This window comes from Amphiura filiformis, chromosome 12 (assembly GCF_039555335.1).
Source record: "Amphiura filiformis chromosome 12, Afil_fr2py, whole genome shotgun sequence".
In the NCBI taxonomy this organism is placed as follows: domain Eukaryota; kingdom Metazoa; phylum Echinodermata; class Ophiuroidea; order Amphilepidida; family Amphiuridae; genus Amphiura; species Amphiura filiformis.
In genome coordinates, this window is record NC_092639.1 from 43308868 (window position 1) to 43326922 (window position 18055).

At 37.5% G+C, this 18055-nt stretch overlaps 1 protein-coding gene across 1 annotated transcript in view; it reads left to right on the plus strand.

Moving 5' to 3' along the window:
- The window catches only part of LOC140166252 (DNA-binding protein RFX6-like), an 83789-nt gene that overhangs the window by 29405 nt on the left and 36329 nt on the right, over positions 1-18055 (plus strand). The window contains exons 9-17 of the mRNA XM_072189658.1: positions 321-434; positions 1410-1459; positions 1742-1842; positions 2541-2599; positions 3075-3171; positions 3613-3707; positions 6728-6839; positions 15708-15830; positions 17033-17143. Coding sequence (XP_072045759.1) covers positions 321-434; positions 1410-1459; positions 1742-1842; positions 2541-2599; positions 3075-3171; positions 3613-3707; positions 6728-6839; positions 15708-15830; positions 17033-17143 — 862 coding nt within the window. The remainder of the gene's footprint in view (positions 1-320; positions 435-1409; positions 1460-1741; positions 1843-2540; positions 2600-3074; positions 3172-3612; positions 3708-6727; positions 6840-15707; positions 15831-17032; positions 17144-18055) is intronic.

An 18055-nucleotide genomic window follows, 5' to 3' on the forward strand; every position in this document is an offset into this window, starting at 1 on the left:
CTTGCTCGATTTATTGTTGTTGATGAATTATGCACGTTTTACAAAAGTGTTGTTGTTTCAGCGCTCTTTTATACACCATAACTCAAGAACCATAGGACCTACAAAACTATAATGTATGTGATATTTGAATTCTTATTTGAACTCGCTATGAAATGATTACTGTAATTTTTGCCAACGCTCACTACCATTCGCAAGATGCTGTGAACAACCAAATAATAACGGTTTAAAATAGTTGCTAACCTTAAGTAGGCATAAGCATCGCTAATATCGAATTTACAATACTATTATTGTTAACAATACAATTTTTGTTCATTTACTAGGTGCAGAATTTCTTGCTTCATTTTTGGCAAGGAATGCCTAAGCACATGCTACCATTGTTATCCTGCGACTTCATCGTAGATATCATTGTACTCTGTGATAATATTCTATACAAGGTAAACGTAAAAGGGTCGGTTTCAGTCTTTCTTTTGCATAATTATTATCTTCTTGGCAATTCAATGTATTGTAGCTTTGGCCCAAATTGAAATGCGTTGATGGGTGCACACCAGTAAATAGCTCCCATTGACTTTCTGTACAAACAGGGTCCAGGAAAACGTCATTTTCTTGACTCCAGAGCGACTCAGTTCTTCAAAACTTACTTTTTCTGCAAGTCGAAGGTCAGATGAAGTCATCTATTGTAGAAATTATATACGGAGTCCAGCATTTTTTCCCAGGAAAATGCCGACTAGATCACCCTATAGCCCATACAGCGTACGCCACCTCACAAATAGCTTGGTGTTTCTGAAATGTAACACATTTTGAAAGTTTAGCCAAATTGTAATAAAAAGTCAGATCCTGCTCATTTTTCACAGACAATCTATTTCCCAGGCCTAAATGAGGATTAAATATGAATGAGGGCATAATAGTTGGGTTTTAAGCCTTTTCTAATGGATTTAATTAAGTCGTCTTGCACGTTTCCTCGTTTAAAACACTGATTTTTTCCTCACAGGGTGTAGGAGGCTTGTATTTACTGGTGTGCACTCTGATATGTATCAGTGGCGTAGCCAGGGGGCAGCTGTCCCCTCTGTGAGAAGTATTTCTCCCTCTCCCCCCTGTGGGACGCCTTTTTGTGTATTTTAGCCCATTTTTGTCAAAGTCCCTCCCCTGGAAATTTGCATCCCCCCTTGCCCCCTTTCTGAAAAAGTCCTGGCTACACCACTGATATGCATTGGAATCATATAATCTGAAAAGCTTTATGTACATAAGCATACAGTGCACTGATGTGCATTAATCATTTGATAGTATTCGAATTAATCCTGTTAATGAAAACTAGGAACATACTTTTAACATGTCTGACGGTTACCTGAAAGCATTTCTTCTTTCTAATGAAATTTGTTTGTCAATTTCTTGCTTTTTGTTTCAATATTAAGGTACTTGTTGATGTGTTGATTCCGTCTGCAATTCAAGACCTTCCGGATGCGTAAGTTTGTAACAAAATGATGGAAGAGTGGGAGGAGGGTAAAAAAGAAGAAGAAAAACAAGAAGTGGAGGAAGAAGAAAGAATAATAAGAATTAGAATAAGATCAATAAGAAGAAAGAGACTAACAAAACAAAGAAGAAGAAGAAGCAGAGGAAGAAGGACATGAACATGCAAGAAAAAGAAAACGAGCATTACAATCGTTTAAAAATTAGGGACGTACTCCTTAATGTTACTTAACTAAATAAATTTTGAGTAATTCTTGTTACTTGCGTGTCTTTTCAGCCTGAATGCAGACATTCGTGCATTGACAAGAAAGCTCCCATCGTGGCTGAAAAGTTCTTTAGAGAACATTCCTGATAAAGTACAACAGCGGAAGCTGAAAGGTAAATGTTTGGGTATTTACAATGTTATGACTTTCTCCTCGATTTTAATGCTTCAACAGTTGGGTACCCAATTACAATTGTAATCTTAATTAAAGGATATATACCCATGAACAACAACCAAGAAAAATTGGCTCAGTCAGGGATAAACACCCAACTCTTTTGAAACTGGCTACGATTTCCAGGCATATCTATCTCTCTGTACACGAGACCGACGGCTTAACGTCCCATCCTTTACTCTCATGTTTCATTGACCCAATTCTTAATATATCTTTAGGGAGAATGGAAGTCTGAATCTCAGATATGGATGTTACTAATTTAATTCAGACTTTTTTCCAAGCCAATACCGGTGCTCCACATGGGATTTTAAAAACCACAGCCTCTGATGCATCAGAGGCTGCCACCCTAACCACTGCGTCACCATATAGCTCTTTATTTATGCTAGTCCTTAAAACATATTGATTAAGGGAGATTGAATAACTTGGATCGACGCGCAATTTCCAGTGATTCGAAAAACAAGTTTTCAAAACAAAAAACTTTTTCAAATTTTCAATTGAAAAACTTGGATTTTCAAATTACTGGAAATTGAGCCTTCCATACACGTCAGCCTAGGAACGTTTATCTATAACATGGGGTGGGTACTTGGTAATCAGGATGTTTAATGTTATTGACGGGTTATTTTGTGTTTAAATCATTTATAGCGGTAAAAGCGTTTGTTCGCTCCTTACGAAGACACACGTCATTCATCCATCTAGCCCAGGTAAGATTGAATCATGATGTTACTGATATTTGGGGGGGGCACGGTGGCGCAGCGGCACGGGCTCTACCTCGCAATCGGAGAGGTATGGTCATGCCTTGGACATTGTATGTCAGCTGACTTATTCTAACGACACCGGAATAAATGTAAATTTAGCACTTTTATGTGAAAGGCGCTGCATAAATGTCAACATTTATTATACCTAATGCTCTGGGTGCTGGCCATAGGCTTCAACATTAAAAGTCCAAGTTTTGAGATATTTTCTCAAAATATCAAGTGCTATCTCAAGAATCACTAAACAAATACTAGGCTTGTTTGTACTCATTTTGATACATTTTTCGTGCTGATTCCAAATATGGTCATAGAAATGTACACATCTAAATATATGAATTGATAAAAAGATAACAATTTATTCATTTTTCGGTTACTTTATTTGTATTTTTTTTAAATTTATTTATCTCAATTATTTTTCATACAGACAGCTAAGTGCGTTTTGCTCAGTCATGACTCAGTGAGCCAAATGTCATCTGATTTGAATGATGTGACTCTACCACTGGCAGAAAAAATTAATGGCAGTATGTATAACAACACTTACCTATTTGGAGAGAAAGAGAAGGGAAGAGAGAGACGGGGAGGGGTGGGGAAGAGGAGGTGGAGAGAAGGGGGGGGGGGAGAGAAATATAGATAGCCAAAGAAAGAAAAAGAAAGATAAACCCGAAAACTTCTTAAACATGTTAAAGGGTCAAATGCAAAACGTTATTCATATCACAGGGATGTTTTAAATACACTTTTGACTTGTGCTGTATATGCAGATAAGTTGCTCTCTTACGGTGAAAACGATGGCTTCTAGAGTAACTTCCGATGGACGAAGAACGCTCATGGTTTCTGTTCCTCCTCTCCTCAAAAGCTTGTGACATTTTAACAGGTCTTGTCAATCAAATCTGGGACTTCGTAATGATTCGATGATTATCGGCTGTGGACATTATTTTTAATTGTCTGTTTTATTTTCTCCCAAGTGTTGAGTGAATTTGCTGGTCTTTTGAACAAGCAGGCTCCGTTACAAGCCTACATCGAATGGATTGATAGCATCATTGACAGATGCGTCTTACAGGTAAGCTCACATCATTCATTATGAGCCAAAATGGCAGTCTCATTTCAAATGGCATGATTCAATGGCCCCCATAAAACACTCATAGCGTAAAAGTTGACCTCAAGATGGTGACTTATGTAAAAAAATGAAACTCATTAAAGCCATAATGTACGATCTTATAATATGAAATTGGTTTTTTTTTTTTCAAACCTGATTTTTATTTGCATATTTGTAATGTTTACACATGTCCCAACTTGCACCTAAATGGAATCGGCCAAATTTGTTGTCTTTGTAGGTCAACAGAGCAAAGTTCGACATATTATCATAATTTAAAAATTATGATAATATGTCCTCCCATATTACTGCATGTTAAATGGTAAAAATAACCAGTGGGTTTTTTCCCACTTTACCTTGTTATTTCAACTTAAAATGGACAGCAACCCTTCCCGGCAGTTATTACTAATATTATTTCAACATTTTAAATAAAGAATAACAAAATTAAGATTTGACGGAAATCGTACATTAAAGCTTTAATAAACAAGAAGTTTACCACCAACAATTACTATGCGCCATTGTTGTGTATATTTGTGAATTTTTTACGCAATAAAGCGCCTTATAGTACCATCTTACTTCAATTCACACTGTTTTAATATCCGAAATTCTGCCCCAATATAATTAATTCATTTTTGTCGATATCATATACCGTAAATCGCCAAACCCGTATCCGTTACCGACCAAACGTAAATTGTTTCAGGGTGTTTTACACTAAGCTATAACTGCAGCCAGCAACTGCTGTATTGAAACAAAATTGTGATGTTAAAACAAAGGGAACAAATCTGAACCCAAACGTATCATTAAACAAACCCTTATCGAAGCCCTTATCCAAACACGGGATCCAAACCCTTAACCTTTTGTAAACTCTTATCAAAACCATTATCGAACCCTTTATCGAAACCCTTCTCGAAACCATTATCAAAACCATTATCAACCGTTATCCAAACCTTTATCAAACATGTCAAAACCATAATCAACTTTTATCGAAACATTTATCAGACAAGGCAAAACAGTTATGGAAAGTTGAAAACCTTTATCATGTCAAAACCGTTATGAACCGTTATCGAAACCTTTATCAAACATGTCAAAATCATTATCCATTATTGAGACCTTTATCAAACATATCAAAACCGTTATGAACCGTTATTGAAACCTATATCAAACATATCAAAACCGTTATGAACCGTTATCGAAACCCTTATCAAACATATCAAAACCGTTATCAACCGTTATCGAAACCTTTATCAAACATGTCAGGACCGTTATGAACCGTTATTAACCCCTTTATTAAACATATCAGAACCGTTATGAACCGTTATCGAAACCTTTATCATACATGCCAAAACCGTTATGAACCGATATCGAAACCTCTATCAAACATGTCAAAACCGTTATGAACCGTTATTGAAACCTATATCAAACATGTCAAAACCGTTATGAACCATTATAGAAACCTTTATCAAACATGTCAAAACCGTTATAAACCGTTATCGAAACCTTTATCAAACATGTCAAAATCATTATCCATTATCGAGACCTTTATCAAACATGTCAAAACCGTTATGAACCGTTATCGAAACCCTTATCAAACATGACAAAACCATTATCAATCGCTATCAAACATGTCAAAACCGTTATGAACCGTTATTGAAACCTATATCAAACATGTCAAAACCGTTATGAACCGTTATAGAAACCTTTATCAAACATGTCAAAACCGTTATAAACCGTTATCGAAACCTTTATCAAACATGTCAAAATCATTATCCATTATCGAAACCCTTATCAAACATGACAAAACCATTATCAACCGCTATCGAAACCTTTATCAAACATGTCAGGACCGTTATGAACCGTTATTAACCCCTTTATTAAACATATCAGAACCGTTATGAACCGTTATCGAAACCTTTATCAAACATGCCAAAACCGTTATGAACCGTTATCGAAACCTATATCAAACATGTCAAAACCGTTATGAACCGTTATAGAAACCTTTATCAAACATGTCAAAACCGTTATGAACCGTTATCGCAACCTTTATCAAACATGTCAAAACCGTTACCAACCGTTATCGAAGCCTTTATCAAACATGACAAAACCATTATCAACCGCTATCGCAACCTTTATCGAACATGTCAAAATCACTATACATTATCGAAACCTTTATCAAACATGTCAAAACCGTTATCGAAACCTTTATCAAACATGTCAAAACCGTTATCAACCGTTATCGAAGCCTTTATCAAACATGTCAAAACCGTTATCAACCGTTATCGAAACCTTTATCAAACATGTCAAAATCACTATCCATTATCGAAACCTTTATCAAACATGTCAAAATCGTTATCAACCGTTATCGAAGCCTTTATCAAACATGTCAAAACCTTTATCAACCGTTATCGAAAGCTTTGTCAAACATGTCAAAACCGTTATGAACCGTTATCGAAACTTTTATCAATATCGTTATCAACCGTTATTGAAATCGTTATCAACCGTTATCGAAATCATTAACATCAAAATCGCTGCAAGAGTTCTTCACCATGTTCCATGTTTATGTGCCCATTTATGCACAATTATACAGTAGTATACATGTATTCAAGAACACAATCATGAACGTTGTCTTTGTCCACTGTCTTTGTCTCTTTTGTCCCTCTCTGTACCTGTTGCTTTAAAAAGTATTGATTATAATATTAAAAATATAAATATTATTGTGATATAAATATAAGTGTAATTGTTCATGATCGTTGGGAACTGGTGGTTCTTTGTGTATGTTTTTTCTCCCTCCACCAGTTCCAAGCACATAACAGGGAATAATATTTTTTTTAAATCGCTGCAAGAGCACTTACACCGAACATAATTCAATAAAATAAAAGCAACCCTAAGGTTAATTAATTATCAATAATAATAATTATTCATTATTTGCCAATTACGTGTTGTTGTTGCGACATTCATTTTTGTTATTTCCCTTTTTAAATAAATCACAGTTATCCGATGACAAGCCACTTGAAGCACGAGCTGCGGATTTTATGCTGAAATGGTCGTTTTACACGTCAAAACTAGTGCGAGACTTAACCCTGCATAGTGCCATAAGCTTTGGTAAGATAAACTTATAAAGAATTTGAATAAAATGTACAGTAGCGTAGCCGATGTGGGGGTGGGAATGGAGCACAGTGCCCCTCCCCGACAAAAATGAAAGAGAAAAGTATCCCTCGGACAAAAAAATGAAAGAGAAAATATGGAATGCAAATGTTTAAGTGTTTATCAGCGCCTTAGTACAATTGTTTGGTTTTAGGCGCTTTATAAATTTCAGTTGTATTGTATTGTATTTGTAAAAGAAAACATGCGCTTATTTTTTTAGTGGGGGGGGATTTGGGGGCCCGAGCCCCCGGGCCCCCGGGGTAAAAGCAGGGGCGGCCAAAACGAAGGGGTGGCAAAAAGAGGGGCGGCGGAAGAAGAAGGGGCGGCAAAAAGAATTAGTAAATGAAAAAGGGCGGAAAAATTTGAAAAAGTATACAAATTTGTGAAAAAATGGTACTATACATCAAAATGTGTTGCTTTTAGGGCACTAGCGCCTATAATCCTCTTTTTCCTCTCTCTCTCTCTTCACTTTTTCAAACCACCGAAAAAAATTGGGTCAACCTTTTCGGGCTGTTGAGGAAGGGGCGGCAAAATTGAATTTTCTTCAGCACCCCGGGGTAGGGGCGACCACGGTACGCCACTGGAAAAGGGGTAAGGAGCCCGTATCCCAACAAAATTCACCCCCCGTATCCCAACAAAATTCACCCCAGTCATGGGCCAAAATAGTGAAAAATGTCAATTTTTTGCCCGCTACGTGCGCATATTAATTACCTCCAATGAGGTTAGGAGGAAAATATTGCATAGGTCATTAATCTCACTCAATAGGATCAAATGGTAACTTTTGGCGTTTGACTTCGTTATATCTTCTATATCTTAGTAGTAACTTTACATTGTAGATTATGGTTTTGAATTTCTTTTGGTAGACGAACAATTTGCTATATTTTCCACGAAAATTGGAGCAACTTAAATTTTTGACCCACATACAAATTGGAAATGGACCCATGACCTGTTGCGGCACATAACTTCTGAACCATCGTATTGATAATATGTCCTCCCATATGTACTGCATGTTAAATGCATGTCAAAATAACCAGTTGTGATCCTTGGGCGTAGACGAATAATTTGATACTCTTGAAAGTGATATTTGAACAATTTCAATTTTGACCCCCCTGTACAGGGTGTCCCTGAAAGAACTATATCGTCAGAGACCTAATTATTTGCATGCGCGTATTTTGTTTGGGGGGGCTTTGGGGCGCCAGCCCCCGGGTTAAAAAAGCAGGGGCGGCCAAAACGAAGGGCGGCGGAAGAAGAAGGGCGGCAAAAGAGGGGCGGCAGAAGAAGAAGGGGAGGCAAAAAGAATTAGTAAAGAAATAAGGGCGGAAAAATTTGAAAAAGCATAAAATTTCTTTAAAAAATGGTATTATACATCAAAATGTGTTGCTTTTAGGGCGCTAGCGCTTATATCCCTTTTTTTTTTTTTTGCTGCTCTTCACTTTTTCAAACCACCGTAAAAACAATTGGGTCAACCTTTTCGGGCTGTTGATGAAGGGGCGGCAAAATTGAATTTTCTTCAGCCCCCCGGGGTAGGAGCGGCCACGGTACGCCACTGATTTGGGTACTTAAACGCCACAACTAAACAGAAATAAATACCTGCTGTGGCATCAATCAGCTATCACTATCTATCTATCTATGTCCCATAGCTTGGAGGCCGTTGGGGCGACGTAGTGATGGCTTTAGAGATGCATAATTTCCAAAGTTCTCTGTCCTCAGCTGATCGTATGAGCTGGTCAAAGTTCAGTCCAGTCCAGTCTTTGATGTTATCAATCCACGTCTTCTTTGGTCTTCCTCTCTTCCTTACCCCATCTGTACCTCCCTGCAGAATGGTGTTTGCTAGACTGTTCTTCCATCTGATCACATGGCCAAACCACTGGAGTTGTCTTCTTTTCACAATGGAGATCAGGTGTTCATGCTCTCCGATGAAACTTTCCATCATTGCCCTTACTTGTTTGTTGGTAGTATGCGTAGAGTAGTGGACCTGGAGGAGCCTTCTCATGCAATTCATCTCAAATGCGTTAATCCTCTTTTCCATCTCGGCGTTAAGCGTCCAGGTTTCACACCCATACAGGAAGACGGAAATTACCAATGCTCTCAGGAGGCTCATTCTTGCTGCCATTGAGATGTTCTTGTCTCTCCAAATGGGTTTCAAATTGGCTAGTGATGATGTCGCTACAGCAATTCTGATTTTGATTTCTTGCACTGATTTGGCATCATCTGTGATGGTTGCACCAAAGGTATTTGAATTGTGTAACTGTTTCAAGTTCTTCCCCTCCAACATGAACTTCTACTATTTCATCAGACCCCATCTTCAAGACCTTGCTCTTTGCAGCGCTGATTTCCATGCCAAGTCGCCTTGCACTGTCATCGAGCCTTCTTGTGAGATCACTTAGTTCTTCAGGTTGTCCTGCCAAGAGGTCGATATCATCAGCGAATCGCAAGTTGGTAACCCTTCGCCCTCCGATGCTGACTGTTCCCTCGAATCCATCAAGAGCTTCCATCATGATATACTCAAGGAAGATGTTAAAGATGGTTGGTGACATGACAGTAGACAACCTTGTCGGACTCCAACTCGGGTACGAAACCACTCACTGATTTCATCTCCTAGCAGTACAGTACTCTTAGATGCAGTGTACAATGCTTCAATTGCATTTACAATTCCATTGATGTTGAACTTTCTTAGGATTTCAAACATTGCTTCTTGCCAAACACGGTCAAATGCTTTTTTTAAATCAATGAAGTTGTGGAGAAGCGGCTTTTGATCTGTGCGGAATTTCTCACTCAGAATTCTCAGATTGAAGATTTGTTCCACTGTGCTGCGCCCTTTCCGGAATCCTGCCTGTTCTTCTGCTATGATTCTCTCTGCTTGAGGTCGAAGTCTATTAAGAATGATTCGGAGAAGTATCTTGCTCGGATGACTGATCAAACTGATGGTGCGGTAGTTGTTGCAAGATTTAAGGTTGCCCTGCTTCGGGAGAGGAATGGTGATCGACCGTGTCCATGAGGATGGCCAAATTCCTGATGTCCATACCTCATTGCAGAGTTTTGTGTAAGCCTTGATTGTTGTTTGGCCACCACTTTTCAGCATCTCTGCCGGAACATTATCAATACCTGGTGACTTCCCATCTTTCATGTTTCTTATAGCCTCTTCAACCTCAGAGGTGAGGATTGGTGGATCTTCCTCTTGCTCTGTGTTTGCCATTGCCTTCAGCCTATTTAACAGGTTATGATCTGATGTTAGGTTATAGTTGTAGAGTTCCTCACACTATTCCTTCCATCTGTTGGATATTTCCTTCTTCTCAGTCAAAAGATGATCACATACCTTTTTGAATTTTGACAATTGACCATACCGTTCTTGAAATATAAGAATTTTACGAAACTTCCTCATTTTCAAGCTTTTCCACGGATTCAATATCAATCGACGATCTATATTCAGAGTGCTAAGGCCATCTGGATTTAATAATTTGTCTCAAATCCCCCGCGCGCATTAGTAAAATCGCCCGTTTTTTCCTGTTATTCCCGCTGGATTGAGTAAATTTCTTTCTTTTTTCTGCTGTTTTACTCTTTTTCCGATCCACCACACAAAAATCTCATGTCTGACATCGTCAGACGTCAAAATAGCCTAAAGCATATTAATCTCAATAAAAATCCTTCATCTTGACCAACAACTGAACAACAACAACAGCAAGCGCCAATATATAAAAAAAACAATTGTTCAAAGGCGCTGAAAGGCAGACACAAGAATTAAAGTCTGATAGGCTTGTTGAACAGATGGCATTTTAGCAGCTTTTGGAAAATGGCAACAGTCTGCGCATTCCTAATATGGATGGGAAGTTTGTTTCACTCTTGTGGTCTAAAGCATGAAAACGATCTGTCTGCGAAAGACACACTATGGGTTCTGAGTTCAAGTAACTGAGGAGATGATGTGGATGACCGCAGTTGTCGACAAACCAGTTGTGGCTGAAGCAAATCAGAGATGTAACAAGGCGACAGTTCGTGGTGAGCTTTGTAGACTAAAAGGAGGACTTTGAAAATGATGCGCTGCTGTATGGGGAGCCAGTGGAGCGCAACAAGTTTATGAGTGATTGAGTCAAATTTTCTACGCTTAGCGATGATCCTGGCTGAAGTGCGTTGTACATTTTGGAGTCTGATGATGAGAGATTTGCTGATGCCTGTCAAGAGGCTGTTGCAATAGTCCAGTGTGCTGGTAACAAGGGTATGCACGGCTAACTTAGCAGCTTCTATTGTAAGCATTTTGCGAGCCCTACTGATGTTGATGAGATGGTAATTGGCAGTCTTGATAACATTTGCAACACGTGAGTTCATTGTCAACCCAGGATCGAACATGACCCCAACATTTCTAACAGGGTTTCTCTGAACGGGGACGTTGACACCAGCGATATTCACTAAAGGCAAGTTGAACTTTGCCAACTGTGCTCTAAAACCGATCACCATAACTTCAGTTTTTATGCCTCCACCGCGAGGCATGCCGTTTTGCACTGTCCGTGCTTCCGTCCTTCCGTCCGTCCGTCCGTCCGGATGCTGTATCTCGGGCATGGATGGGCGTATTGACTTCGTATTTTCAGGATAGGTGGGTCATGGTCAAAAACTCTGGCAACTTTTTTGGGTGGGGTTCAAGGTCATATACTGAGGTCAAAGGTCAATCTGAGGTCAAATTACAAAAACTGTCGTATGGGCATAAAATTTGGTGGGTACAGTCAACATTTAGAGCCAATTTTTTGGAAGGTCATTTCGGGGTCATCCGGGGTCACCAAGGGGTCATCTGAGGTCAAATTAATAAAATTGGTCGTATGAGCTTGAAACTTGGTGGGCACAGTCAACATGTACAGCCAAATTTTTGGAAGGTCACCAAAGGGTCACCAAAGGGTCATCTGAGGTCAAATTAATAAAATTGGTCGTATGGACTTGAAAGTTGGTGGGTACAGTCAACATTTCGAGCCAAATTTTTGGAAGGTTAATTTGGGGTCATCCGGGGTCACCAAGGGGTCATCTTAGGTCAAATTGATCAAATTGGTTTTATGTGCTTGAAACTTGGAGGATACAGTCAACATTTAGAGCCAAAATCATTTCAGGGTCATCCGGGGTCACCAAGGGGTCATTGCAAGGTCATTTTGGGGTCATCCGGGGTCACCAAGGGGTCATCTGAGGTCAAATTAATAAAATTGGTCGTATGTGCTTGAAACTTGGAAGGAAAAGTCAACATTTGGAGACAATTTTTTGGAAGGTCATTGTGGGGTCATCCAGGGGTCATCTGCAGGGACTACCTTTTGCGAAACTTGCAACTTTTCTACATGTCCATGGAATTCCCTATACACTATTTCAACCTTATTTATGTGACTATTATTTTTGCCCATATTTTTTATGTTTGTTTACCACTCAGTTGACTTTTAGCGTTATAAGATTTGTACACATTTAAATCGCCCCATGGTGAAGGCATCCCATTCGACGCCTTGTGTCGAAAACTGCGACGTTTCTAGTTTCAGCATTGAGTTTGAGACAATTTTTGGACATCCAAATTTGCACTTTGGAAACGCAGTCTTCCAGCTTTGACACAGCTTGTGTTACACCCTCCTCAGATGTTGGACACTCCGATGCAAGCTGTGTGTCATCTGCATAAAAATGCAGATCGAGTTTCCCGAGAGGCAGCACGTATATGGCAAATAAAAGGGGACCTAGAACAGATCCTTGTGGTACGCCGTAGATCAAAGTTAGGCTAGAAGAGGATATGCCATTAATGAGAATGCGTTGAGAACGTCCCGACAAATATGATATTAACCATGCCAAGGGGATGCCATGAACACCCAACATATCTTCTAAGCGATGCAGTAACACTTCGTGATCTATACTGTCAAACGTACTACTTAAGTCAAGAAGGACCAGAATGGTGCTTGACTCCTTGTCTCTCCATTGCCCACAAGATGTCATTGTGGACTTTGGCAGTCTCGGTAGAATGACCACAGTGCAACCTCCTTGAGAGATGAAAAGGTGGTCTATTCTTGCCACATAATACAAAAAAATAAAAGCAAAAAAAAAAAAATAATAATAATAATAATAATAATAATTAAAACCGCATTCCGTATTAGGTTTTTAACTTGGGAAGGGCTTTGAGATGAACTATTAGATTAAGATGGCCTAATCACTGCGCATGATGCGTCTGATAGATATTGACTCCGTTGAATGGGTTGAAAATTAGGTAGTTTCGTAAAATCCTTTTATTTCAAAAACGGAGCGGTCAATTGTCAAAATTCTAAAAGTATGTAATGGCTGATATATTCTTCAACATCATCAGTTATTTAGTTACATTTGGTTTCTGTTCCCGACAATACAGGGACACCCTGTATAACCATAATGTGGTCATTCATTTCAAAGTGTGCCATGATGGCACTCGCCAGATTCTGAACCTGTAGGTCTCAGAGATATAGAAAACATCAAAAACATTGTGCGGACGCTACTTTTGTGTCAATTCAGTTTTCAGCACCAGATTATTGGTTCACTCTTTTTTCTAATAATAATGACAATTCATGTAGGATTATGTGCGTCAGTATCATTCGCTTAAAATTCGAGGTATTAAATTGCTCTGAATTATTTCTTTGCAATAATATCTCGTTTTATAAAAGCATTTCACAGGTTTCTTAACTCCTGGGAGTTGTTAAGTATTCTTCCATTATTTTATAAATATGTATTACGTGAAGTATATCACGTAAGCACTTCCCAGGTACAACTCGGAGACGGGCTCCATCGTGAACGACATATATGTGACCATCCACGACAAACCCAGTGTAAAGTTGCCAGTACACATTCAGAGATATAGACAAATAAACCAAATAAAATTCAACAGAAAACAAAGAATTTTAAGGCAAAATATTGAATTTTGAGTACCAAGTTTACAAGCAATTGTGACAAGTGGTTTACAATTTTAAAGCTTGTTTTATGGGGATTTTAGCTAATTCAAAATCTAAGATACTCAAATGTGCGACTTTACACTGGTTTCGTCGTGGACGGTCACATATTTGTTCCTATCCAATGAGGTAGCGTGTCTTTGCCGCGTTAGGAGGAACGCGCTACCTCATTGGTCAAATATCAATCGCTCGTCACTCAGCGTTGAAGTATTAATTCAACTTTAAGGCTTCAAAACTGCTTTGACTGATTTGACAATAAAATATTTGTGATTTAGGCATGATTCCCCATAAATCATAACTAAAAACAAAACAAAAACAAAACAACAAACCAAACTAAAAAAAACCCATATAAACCAAAAACCAAAACTAAACTAAACGAAAACAAAAACAAACAAACAAACAAACAAACAAACAAACAAACAAACAAACCACTTTCGCATTTTGTTTTTTCTGGCTACCTGAAAAACATTTACAATAACATTTTGACAAGATTTTAAAATGATGTTGTAGTCTGTTTCATATACAAAGTTCTAAAAACATTTTCGTGACCGACATTTAATGTTATTAAAAAGTTTTTACCAAACTAAAACCCAAAATATAGCCTGTTAAAAACGTTTTTGAAACGGTTTGTGTTTGCTAGAAAGTGAACTTGACCTGAGGCATTTAGCTATCAATAAAGTAGACAGAATACTCCCCGTTCCAGAAAAATACAGCAATAATTCTTTTGGATTAAAAAAAATGTTATCCTGTTTTGCCAAATGAAACATAGCTAAATCGTAATCCTTTAGTTAGTCCTAACTGGCAATGAAAATTAAATTTTAGTTTTTGGTCAATTTTTGGAAATATGGGTCAAAAACATGCATTTAAAGGCGTTTTTCGACCATTTTCGTTTTTTGTGACGATCAAGCCCAAAGACTCGAACAAAGACTAATTTCAAGCTATGCATTCTAATTTTTGGATAACATATTTTCCAATCTTTTTCATACCTAATTATCAAAAATACATAGATTTATAATATTAAAACTATGAGCTAACTCTTACTCTATACTCAAGATTTTGAATGCTTGGACTTGTGCCAAGTCTTGCAATTATGTGACTACAATTGTAAGAGATTTTGGACCATTTTCCCTTTTATTGCCAGCTAGAACTACCTAAAGGATTAGGATTTAGCTACTTTAGTATGCATTAGGCAAAACAGGATAATAATTCTTTAATCCCAAATAATTAGTGCTGTATTTTTCTGAAATGGGGAGTCAGCCACACTATCGGACGACATGAGTTGTTGCCATCGACTTAGCTGAGAAAGTTGCACTCTAAGAATTAACTTCTCACAAATGAATAGAATCTATGAAAATTTGACAAGAATGACTATTCGGAGGGGGACTAGACATAGCAGATTTCTCTTCAAAATTAACAGATTTCTCTTCAAATGAATCGGATTTTCTCATCACAGTAACAAGAAATTCATCAAATTTGATAAGATTGCCTTGTCATTTAAAAAATGAATAGGTTCATGTTAACAATTAAATTTCCAAAAAAATCAAATGTCTTCAAATTGAAATGGATCACCTTGTCAATATTAATGAGTTCTTAATTAATGAAATCTTTTCAATTTAATTAGTTACCTGTTAAAATAAAAGGGGAACTATTCATTTTGATAAGATTGTTGGTTCAAAGTGATAATATACCTAATCAAAATGTGATATATCTCATCAAAGTGAATAGTTCGGGATCAGAAATAAATGAGTAGGGATATCCAGAAAAAAAACAATGGTGCAAAATGAGAGTGGATATTAAAAGCGTATATTATTGTTCATGTTGTCAATCCGCGATCTTTTGCACCATATTCAAAAACCTCAGCCACTCTGCAACGCAGCTCTCTTTAAAAGATAATAACTTCCTTTTTTGATAGGTTCGTTTCACTTGTTGAATATGACTCTTAGTGAGTATACATTGCTGGTATTAGAAGGACAGCAAGATGACAGAGAACACAGACAAATGGAATGTCACGTGCAGAAACACATGAAACAAGTTGGTAAGGATTAGTTAGTATTGACCTTTTCGGTAAATCCTATTTGCATTTGCGAGTACACCTACGATGTCGTCATTTGGTGCCACGCCGTCTTAAAATGCGCAGTGTGTTCGCTGAACGATGTACGCATCGGCGTGACACGCACTGATGTCAAATGACGACATCTCAGGTGTACTCGCAAAGGCTTATGGGATTTACCGAAAAGGTGAATTGGGAAGGATATAAATGCATATAAAAAGAGGGGGAAGGCATAATGGCATGAGTGTTTACATAAAACATAAGGTCATAATACTGGCAACTGACATAAAAACAAGATGGACAGTTTATAAATAAAAATGCACATCTTGTTTATTATGATATGCTGTTGAATATCACTGAAAAGTTAAATTAGTCAGATTGACTAACGTTAAGTTAGTCCAGATGGTGCGCCTTGGACGTTAGTTGAGCAGGCTTGACTATAGTCAAGCAGCTTAGGTTAGTCGCTCGACGATTTTATGACTAACTTCAAGTTAGTCCAGATGGTGTCCATTTTGACTAACCCACAATACTGCGAAATAGGTAATGCCTTAGGCCAAGTAAAAATAAAAATATGTTTCCCGTCCGGGTTTTTGAAAATTGGAGGATGAGGGGCTTTTTATTTTCTATTTTTTATTGGAAAACGACGCTAAATACCTGTATTTGGCACCATATTTGGGGTATTCGACATACCGATTGATACCTGAGAAAAAGGAGGAGGCCCTTTTTATTTTATTGTTTTGAGAGGTAGGCCCCTCTAGTGATCACAAAACTCTTCTTAAATGATGTATTATGCATTTACAAAGCCGTAAATAAGTTTCAACTTCTGAAACATCTTTTTCAACAAGTTATAGGCCTAACTGAAAGTTTACAAAATAAAAAGAAATTTGAAAAATCTTCAAAAAAGGAGGAGGGCGCGGACGAGAAACATGTATTTTTTTTATCGGCCTTAGTTTAAGAATTATTATATTTTTGGATTGATGTAAAGTGCATCGGATGTAAAACATTTACATTAAAAAATAAAATGTTTCATTGTTTGATAGAGAATCTCATTCACATCAACTAATGCGTTCTACTTGTTGGACATCCTACAAATCTGTAACACCATTGTTATCAAAATCATTTAATAAAAGTATCAATTTATGTTTCTTATTTTTATATTTATGTTGTTGTGTTATGGTCAATCCCAGCGGAGATCAGCACAAAAGCCAAGCTGCGTAAAGGGAAGTCAACCATCCACGCAGCGCCATTAGATACGTGTAGAACTAGTAAGAGAAAATACAACTCCACGGCTTGTACAAGTAAGTAAAAAAGATTTAGTCATTTGCCTTTCTCCCGTCATGCACCATTCCTCGGTAATGAGAGGTATACATCAACCAACCAACCAACCAACCAACCAATCAATCAATCAATCAATCAATCAATCAATCAATCAATCAATCAAAGACATTTATATTTTATTTTATATAAAGCGCCAGCTTCATTTCAAAGAACTGTTCAGAGGCGCTATAAAAGCATTATCTGCATTATTTTACAGAATGTACAGGGTGGCCCAAAAGTCTCCATATCATTTTAAACGTTCATAACTCTAGTATAATACAGCAAACTACAACAAAAATGAAGGTATCATTGAAGAGAAAACCCCGTGCAATTATTTTGACACCAAATTTGACAATCCCACTAACATAATAAATAATCCACTACTTCCTCTCAACTTCTGGACCAATGTCTCTCCATTCAATTCAATTGTAATAGCAAGCAGTTCTCGCATTATAAAAAATATATCAAGATGATATACAGCACCAAGAAATGTGTACTTATCCATGCTCTGATTTTATTCAGAAATTAAGCCAGTATAAACATTCCCTTGAAGGCCAGCCTCAATGCAGAAGAGGTCTTGTAAATAGTTTGGGTCACCGTGAAAGGCATTTTTTAGGATCACGCTTACATCCATGTTACATGACAGTTCACCAAACCATCAATGGTGAGAACATGCACACTGAAACAGCAAAAAACGTTAACTCCTATAACTTCTGTCAACTCTTTAATTCATTACTCCAAATTGTTCTGTATTTTTATCTTTACTGCTTTTTACCCATGCTTATTATTAAAATCAAAAAATACACTGCAGTTGTTAGTTAATTCGCTATGTAAACTCAACTTACATGCACATTTTATTTTAAAATGATTTTATATTATTTCGCAATGTATAG